At 29.8% G+C, this 9613-nt stretch overlaps 2 protein-coding genes across 2 annotated transcripts in view; one reads left to right on the forward strand and one right to left on the reverse strand.

The window, feature by feature from the left end:
* Window positions 1–9613, reverse strand: part of LOC18036129 — a 63594-nt gene that overhangs the window by 8702 nt on the left and 45279 nt on the right. The gene's annotated exons all lie outside the window — the stretch shown is intronic.
* Window positions 7868–9613, forward strand: part of LOC18036130 (disease resistance protein RFL1) — a 2538-nt gene continuing 792 nt past the window's right edge. The window contains exon 1 of the mRNA XM_006427261.2: window positions 7868–9584. Within this exon, the coding sequence (XP_006427324.2) occupies window positions 7991–9584 (1594 nt within the window). The 5' untranslated portion in view covers window positions 7868–7990. The remainder of the gene's footprint in view (window positions 9585–9613) is intronic.

Genomic DNA, 9613 nt, shown 5'->3' on the forward strand with positions numbered 1-9613 from the left:
CTAAATTTATTTTTTCCTTTTGTAATAGTCAAGGACAAAGCAGTTTAATGATTACGTACGACGACGGCTGGATAAGATTGATCGTAACGTGTATGAAATAAAGTCAGAATTAAAAGATTTTAAAGAAACCGTTGTTGGCTTCATCGACACATTTTCTAAGCGTCCAAATAAGGATTCTCCCACTGCACGCTCGTATGCGGTAAGCTAATTTAAATTTAATAATTATGTTCGTTTAACTTTTAATTTGATAGTTATTTAATATGTTCTTTTTGGCGAATGTACAGGCCCCGGATGACTATGGAGTGTATACTGACGTGGACAATGAAAATTTGTCTACGCCCACGTCATTGTATAGTTTCTACGGGGATGTTAGTGGGGAGAGCGTGCAGGTGTTCACAGAGGTGCCTCCGGGCGTTAGTAAGTTCGGCCACGCGTACATACCGTCGTATGTTTATAACAGTCCTTACATGATTCCTCCGGTCAAGCGAGGACAGAACGTCCAGCCTTTACCGCAACCCCAAATCATGGAGCATGCGATTGACATGAGTGCGAGTGTGGATGTAAATCCACTGAGAGGATTGGAGGACTCTAGTCTATTTGCTGAGTTTGATCGATGGTTCACTGGTGATAGCAGAGTCCGCCGGAGAGTCCAGCACCCGCGGTCATTCTTTCAAATAATTTTGAATATATCTTCGATGGGATGGCTAGGCGATGAGGTATTTATATTTTCCTCGTGGTGTATTATGTTGTGGATTTGTGTATAAATTTTTTTTTTTAAATCGTAATATTTCTGTTTCTATACAGCATATTCACGAGTATATCCGCTTGATTAGCGAGAAACAACGGCAGTATCCAAATGCCTTACTCCAACGTGTCACACATACTGACACATTTTTTTGGGTAACGTGCCGACATATTTGCTCTAAACGAAGTTTCTGTATCGACATGTGGCTCAATACCTTCGCTCGGAACTCGAGGTGATGTGGTCACGAATATAGGAATGCATCCAAAATTAGCTACGTCAGATGCCATATGCAACACAACCCTCACCATTTCATCGTCACATATATCCATGGGCATTGCACATATACGATATAATGTGTTACTAGACCTCAAAGTTGTCTTCATTGTGATACTATAGTCATTAGGGTTTATTTGTAACACCTCGTATACTCTTGCCAATAACTGATCAAACAGATAATTTTTTCCAACAAAAAAAGCTCGATTTTTACCATTCACGACTCCATACGGCCATTCTCTAATGTCTCCCACCAACCATCGTAACACAATTCAAGTACAACTGAATCCATTAAGCCTGAAATTATAAAAAAAATTTATTTGAGTCCTATTAAAATAATACAGTTTTAATGAATCTCTAGGTGGGTGCGACAGGCAACCTTGGTGCGACATGCGCCCTGTCGTACCAAGCCAAGGTGCGACAGGCAGCCTGTCGCCAGATTCAGATTCACCCGACTCAGTTCAGTAAGTTCAGAAAATAATTCATACCAGTAAGTGACGTCGATTTGTGTTGGATCTGAATAGATTATGATCGGATATCACTTTTACCGTTGTCTTTTGCGGTCGCCGTTGGCTGATGATTCAAGAGTGAAAAGCTGCTTTTGGTTTGGCGATGTGGGAGAAACAATGTTGGTTTTATTCTGTAAAGAAGGGTAATTTGGGAAGAAAGACTTGTGTTTGGCTAATGTTGATAGAAAAAAGTTGAAAGGGTTAATTACGAAAATAATAAAATATTAATGGTTATTTTCGTAAATTTCCCGCTAAAATTTGTAAAAAGAAAATAACAATAACATGTTAAAAATGTGATTATTATGAAGAAATTTTAATTTAGTTAAATATGTGACGATGGATAGGTATAAAATCTGAGATCTTTTATGAGATTAATAAATATGTTGAGTTTGGATTAGTTCAATTTTGACATAATACAGAATAAACACAACCTGCTAATCTAAGTTACTATCTTTTCCCGTCATCAGGTACCTGTTTGAAAAATAATTATATACAATTTTATTTGCGTCGTCTCTCTAAAAATTTGGGACTCAAATGTTATTTCTAATTGCTAAAAGTACGAAACTACCCCCTTTCTCTTCAGCTAAAGGAGTGCAAAGTCATCTGTATAATTGAATCTGCAACATCAACATCATCAGTTTCTATTGCTGGTGTTATTGCATGCTTACAGTTGCTTGACAAAGTGAGCCAGTTTTTTGTTTATTGATTTTTTTCTTGTCGAGACAGTCACAAAGTATTACTTGTTCTATATGAGAATGATGTGAATCAATTTTTTCAATTATGCATTCTGTGGTAATTATTGTGAATTTAGTTTCATTTGTCTTGTCTCCTGCAAAATTTGAAGAAAATGCAGACATACAAACTTACAATATGGAAGAGTTCACTGGCAAAAACTTTGTGAAAGCTTCCAAGTGAAACAGGGAATGCGCTTACTAGTAATATTCAAAATATCTCTTAAATCATTATAAACCTGAAATCTATTTTAATTTTATTTAAAAGATAAAAGAAAAATAGGTTATGTTGGTGATTTTTATTATCTTTTTAATAAAAATGAAATAAATTGATGTTTATAATTATTTAAAGTACTTTAAAGATTGTAATTTTATGAGAGAGTAATATTTCACTTTTTAGTGTGAAAGAATGAAAAAGGACAAAGCAAGTTTCTCTGATTTTTATTTTATTTGAAATTAGTCATCTCATATACTTCACCCTTCAACACTATAATTTTTTTGGTTATATTTTCATTTTTTTTCCTTTTTTACACATGCACGTGAATTTCTTTTCTTTAAGCTCCTGAATATTTAAGACAAGTCATGGAAGAAATGAAAGTATAACAAGATGATCAAAATATGTAACAAAAATTTTTAGAAGTAAAACATACGTTAGAATCGAAGCAAAACTCCAACAATAGAGATACTGATTAATTTAGAAGAGATGTGAGCAAAAGATATTCCCAAACAAAAAGGGCAATTAGTCCTTTTGGAGGGCAAACTTGTCAGTTTAAAAAAAGTACATGCTTAGGATTGATAGTTGCAGGATATTTGTTTTGTCACTGTGTATTAGTTGGAGAAGTCAAGCGTTGTGAAGAATGTTATGAAAGAGCAAAGGATATTCCTGATAGAGCTCTATTTGATTATGTATTCAGTGAATGGATGTGTTGTTGGAAGATAAGTGAGTGCATTAGTTCATTTGTGTCTGTCAATGTGCTTTTAATGATTTTTCCACTTGTTTTGTTGTAAAAGATGATTGTAAATTGAAATGAACTTGATGTTGTAAAATATTCTGCTTAGTGGAATTTCACCTAAGTATTCACTTTTTATTAAACTTCGTTAACACAATTCTTAATTAATGGTGTGTTTACTTCATGAAATAGAGAATGGGAATGGAGGAATGAGAATGAAACACATGTTTACTTGGCAAAATGTAATTTAAAAATGTGAATAAAATGTATGAGTCCCACACAATTTGGGAATAAGGAATGAGAATCTCATTCCCATGGGGCGTTGGGAATGAAAATGAGAGAATGAGAATTGAATATATATTTACTTTTGTATCCCTCTACTTTTTTCATATTTTCCAAATTACCCTCATTCAAATCACAATTAATTTATTAGTTTAAATGTCATTAATAATAATAATTATTATTATTATTTTTAAATTTTATTAACTTTATTATTTTAGTTATTATTAATTATTTTTATTAATATTATCATTATTAACAATAAAAATAATTATAAAAAATAATAATTAATAAAAATAATTAATTTATGATTATTAACAATATTATCATTATTGTTGTTGTTGTTGTTGTTGTTATTATTAAAAATAATAATAACAATAATTAACAATAACTAAAATAATAAAGTTAATAAAATTTAATAAAATAATAATACTAATAATGTAATTTTCATTATCTAGAAACATGTATAAATATTATTATAAAAATGATATTAATTAAAATAATAATAATAAATGTTAATAATGATAATATTAATAAAAATAATATTAATAGTAATTAATAATAACTAAAATAATAAAGCTAATAAAATATAATAATAATAATAATAATAATAAAAAATGTTAATAATGATAATATTAATAAAAATAATAATAACTAAAATAATAAAGTTAATAAAATTTAATAATAATAATAATTTTTAATAATGATAATATTAATAAAAATAAAAATAACAATAATTAATAACAACTAAAATAATAAAGTTAATAAAATTTAATAATAATAATAAATGTTAATAATGATAATATTAATAAAAATAATATTAACAATAATTAATAATAACTAAAATAATAAAGTTAATAAAATTTAATAATAATAATATTGTTAATAATGATTGTTAACTTTATTATTTTAGTTATTATTAATTATTGTTAATATTATTTTTATAATAATAATAATAACAACAACAACAACAACAACAACAACAACAACAATAATGATAATATTGTTAATAATGATAAATTAATTATTAATACTATGAGTATTTTAGTAAATTAATTCTCATTCCTATTTATTTTGTTAAGTAAACACATCAATGGCATTCCACCATATTCCCATTTTCATTTATTTTTGCCAAGTAAACATTGAAATCTCATTCCTATTCCAACTCATTCTCATTCTCATTAAGTAAACGCACCTTAAAAGTAAACGTTAGTGTCCGTGCAGGATTTGCAACACCAAATCGGCAAATCCTGCCTAGCCATGTGTCAAAAGTGCAAAATAAATGAAAAGAAAACATAAATACACGACTTGGATTAGGATAGAAGGAAACTTAAATCCAAAAAAAAAAGATAGCTATATCCCAAGATTTAAAAAAATAGTCATGTAGATTTTTAAGATTTCAGTAGTAAGTGATTGAGATTTTCTTTTGACAAATAATATCCTTTATCTCTATTAACAAAAAACTGAGAAAAGTCATCATTCACAATCTTCCAAGAGAAACAAGTGATATACAAAGATTACGACATGTCATTCATTGTTTTTTTTTTTTGGCTGCATGTGCATTCCCTTTCATGTTCTTAATAATTGAAGACAAGTTGTTCATTACATGCATACTTTTCAAATGTGGAGCCGCAACTAATGTCGCTATTTTAATTTGGAATTAAATTAGGGGAACATTATACGCTTACTTTTATGTTTATCTAAACTCCTTAAATTTTAGATAGATATTTTACTCTTAAGTTATAAACGCTTAAGTTACACACTTACGTTTGAATAGTGATTATCAAGACTGTGTTACTTGCACTCCTATTTATAGAAAATCTTGGTTATGTTCCATTAAAGTTTTTATCTTCAAAATCTTGTAAAGTTTTAACAATCACAAAGGCTCAGCTTGCTCGATCTATATTTGTATGATATGAATCCAAATTTTTGTGTTCTGTTTTTCCTAATTTTCAACACGGATTCTTTTCTTCTTGTGCAAACCAGAAAGAAATGTTGTATTAAAAAAATGGAAATAAATTCATGAGAACAAAAATTCAGAAAAACAATATAAAGTTTATATTTAGACTTTTGAGGTATATTTTAATTTTCAACAATGAGTTAAAGAAAATAAATATCTCAAAATAAAATAATAAATAAAATAAATAAAAGTTTAGAGATTTAATTTTTTAGTATTAGATTCTTTAATTCAAATACTCTCTTAATTAATTATCACTTAAAAAAGAGTTTAGTATTATAATTTTAAATTTTTTGATTCATTATTGATATACAAATTAAGAATTTAAGCTTACTTTTTTTACTATTATTTTTTCAAATTTGAAATTATTATTCTAATTTATAAATTTATTTATTTTTTAAAAAATAGAGGGTTTGAACCTAGCTAGCTTGTGCATTTTTTCCTAAGCTCTTATGCAAGCCCTCATGTGCGAAGGTCAGTCCAAAACCTGTGAGAATGAGCCCAGGCCGGCCTCGGCTTTTTTGCCATCCATGATGATGATGATGATGATGATGATGATGATTATTATTATTATTATTATTATTCTTAATGATAAAAGGTATTATAATTAATTAATATATTATTGTTAATATTGTTATTAATAATAACAATTTTTTGAATAAAAATAAATAACAATTTTTTGAATAAAAATAATCACAATAATTAAAATACAAATTAATAATTATAACAATAGTTAATTAAAGTCTTTTTAGCAATTTGTAATAATCTAACTCATTATAATTTTGATTATTACAGTTTAAGTAAACAACTTATTATGATTCTTATTCTCCATTCCCACTTCAGTTCATTCTGATTTCAATTCATTCTGATTTCCTTTTAATAAATGCACCATTAGTGCTAAGTAATATTTCATATAGAGAAAAGTAAAGCTACACCTAAGGCTGAGGGAAAAGACTTCAAAACTCTCTTTTGATCATAAAACCTTTTGTCTTAATTAACTTAAAGATTTTGAATCTAATATTTTATAATAAATAAAAATATATTCCTAAAATAAATATAATAATATCTATTTTAAAATAATATCAATATTTAAAATATGTTTTAATATTTTATGATCTATCATACATATTTTATTATATTAAAGTAAATTTTATAATAAATACAAACATAATGAATTTATAAAACATTTAGAGTATTTTGAATATTATATAAAATAATTTTAATATAATGCATGAGATATATTTTATTAATTTAAAATGCTATTTAACCTAAAGATTTATTTAAGATAAATTAATAATTAAATTTTTTAAATTATTTCAAATATTAAAAATTTGTAATATTATTAGTCTATTAGATAGATTAAATTATTTTATATTATTTTGTATCTATTAAAAATTTTTAAAGTCAATCTTTTTTATTAAAAATTTAAAAATTTACATGACCATTTCTATCAATATTTAGGTCTCGTTTGGTATGTCGGATTGGATTGGATAATACTGGATTATATATAATATTATGTTGTGTTTGTTATGCCATGAGATTAGCTAGTAACTAATAATATGTCTTATATATTAATTTATTAAAATTATCGTAGATTTACTTTAAAATGACATGTAATATAATATAACTTAAATCAATAATTATTGGTAAATTTTTTAATATTTAACATGTTATAGTTTCTAATCTCATGAATAGTAGAGGACAAAGTTTTATTTTAAAAAATGTAATCCCAAGGGTCTCATTGGGATGAAATTTTGCCATTACTGAGATTAAGTGGTGGGCCTATTATTGTTATCCTACCTTTATTTTTTTTTACACCAAACATAATATAAGAATTATTTTATACTAAAGTTATCCAATCCTATGATATATAACTAAAACCAAACAGGCCCTTAGGGTATATATGAGCCACGGTGGAGAAGCTTTATTTAATATTATTGATTTAAATAATATCTCATTAAAAATGTACCGAGAAGAAATTTCGGTGGGTATTTTAGTCTTTTCAGCAATCACATGATTAACCTTTGGCGGTCAGAAAAGTTTTGAACTGCTTAATTGTTTTTCACTTTTAACGTTAGTGGCTGCTTATATTTTATTAAAAATTAATGCTAACAAGAAAAAACTAGGTAATATTCCACAAAAGCAAAAGTGACAAAAGAACCAGCCGGATTCTTTTAGTAAACTACAAATTAAAATAGATTTTTTCGATAAACTATAAATTAAAAAGTTGGTTGTAATTACAATCGGGTCATTAATCATTATTCAGAGTTATTGTTATCTTCGGGGGCAGTGGGTAAAAGATAATTACTAACTGTTCTTCCTTCAAAAGTTGGTGGCTCGTGTTTGCAAGTGTGAATGTGCGATGCTCTTTTTCCAAAGGCAATTACAGTGGGTCCCGAATCGGACGTGCCTAATAAATCTTTTTAAAATTTTTGCCGTACAACGGACAGAGGTCATTACTAAAATTTCTCTTCCACAGCCCACATCAGCTTCAGGAATCAGTTTATCAAACTCAATCAATTTTCTTTCTTAACAAAATTCCAAAGATGTGTAGCATTTTTCAGATCACATGCGATGGTGCTTTTTTCAATCGTTGCTTGGATTGCTTTCTTGGAAAAGCAGCATACATACGTAACCTCCAAGATAATCTTGATGCCTTGGACACTGAATTGGAAAATCTAATCGCTAAAAAGAACGATGTGATGAGGAGGGTTGTCGATGCTGAACGGCAACAAATGAGAAGGCTGGACGGAGTGCAACGATGGGTTTCGAGGGTGGAAGTTGTTAAAACTGGAGCCGATGAATTGATGAGGCACAGCTCTCAAGAAATTGACAAATTATGTGTTGGAGGCTACTGTTCCAAGAACTGCAGGTCAATCTACAAGTTCGGAAAACAAGTGGCTAAAAAGCTACAAGATGTGAAGACTTTAATCGGCGAGGGAGTTTTTGAGGCGGTGGCTACTGAGGTGGTGGCTGAGAGAGCCCCAGAACCTGTAGCAGATAAAAGACCCACTGAGCCAACAATAGTAGGCTTGCAATCACAGCTTGAACAAGTTTGGAGATGTCTTGTAGAAGAATCAGTGGGAATCATTGGCCTATATGGTATGGGCGGTGTTGGTAAAACCACACTATTGACCCATATCAACAATAAATTTCTTGAGAGTCCCACAAACTTTGATTGTGTGATTTGGGTCGTAGTTTCAAAAGACCTGCGACTTGAAAAAATTCAAGAAGATATTGGGAAGAAGATAGGTCTATCTGATGATTCATGGAAGAATAAAAGTTTTGACGAGAAAGCTGTGGACATCCAGCGGAGATTAGGAGAGAAGAGATTTGTATTGTTGTTAGATGATTTATGGGAGCGGGTTGATTTAACAGAAGTGGGCGTTCCACTTCCCAGCGCACAAAATACTACCTCAAAAGTCGTATTCACAACCCGTTCCATTGGTGTTTGTGGTAGCATGAGAGCTAGGCCGGTTAAAGTGGCATGCCTATCAGAAAAGCAAGCTTGGGAACTGTTCCGCGAAAATGTTGGGGAAGAAACTCTTGAGAGTGATCATGAGATCGTTGAGCTAGCCCAAACTGTGGCCAAAGAGTGTGGTGGTTTGCCACTCGCACTTATTACTATTGGTCGAGCTATGGCCTACAGAAAGAAAGCGGAGCAGTGGAGACGTGCAATTGAAGAGTTAAGAAGATCAACTTCAGAGTTTGCAGGTTTGGGAAAAGAGGTGTATCCTCTTTTAAAGTTTAGCTATGATAGTTTGCAGAATGATACAATTAGATCTTGTTTCTTGTATTGTTGTTTATATTCTGAAGATTATGGCATTCTTAAATGGGACTTGATTGATTGTTGGATTGGTGAGGGATTTTTGGGGGAATCTGACAGGTTTGGTGCAGAAAACCAAGGATATGACATTTTGGACACTCTTGTTCGTGCATGTTTATTGGAAGAGGTGGAAGATGATAAAGTAAAAATGCATGACGTTATTCGTGATATGGCTCTATGGATAACTTGTGAAATTGAGAAGGAGAAGAGAAACTTTTTGGTTTGTGCAGGTGCGGGACTAAAGGAGGCACCGGATGTTAAAAGATGGGAAAATGTGAGAAGATTGTCATTGATGCAAAACCAAATTGAACTCTGTCAGAGGGTTCCTAAATGCCCTCATCTC

Source organism: Citrus clementina, unplaced genomic scaffold, assembly GCF_000493195.1.
Source record: "Citrus clementina cultivar Clemenules unplaced genomic scaffold, Citrus_clementina_v1.0 scaffold_7, whole genome shotgun sequence".
Classification (NCBI taxonomy): Eukaryota; Viridiplantae; Streptophyta; class Magnoliopsida; order Sapindales; family Rutaceae; genus Citrus; species Citrus x clementina.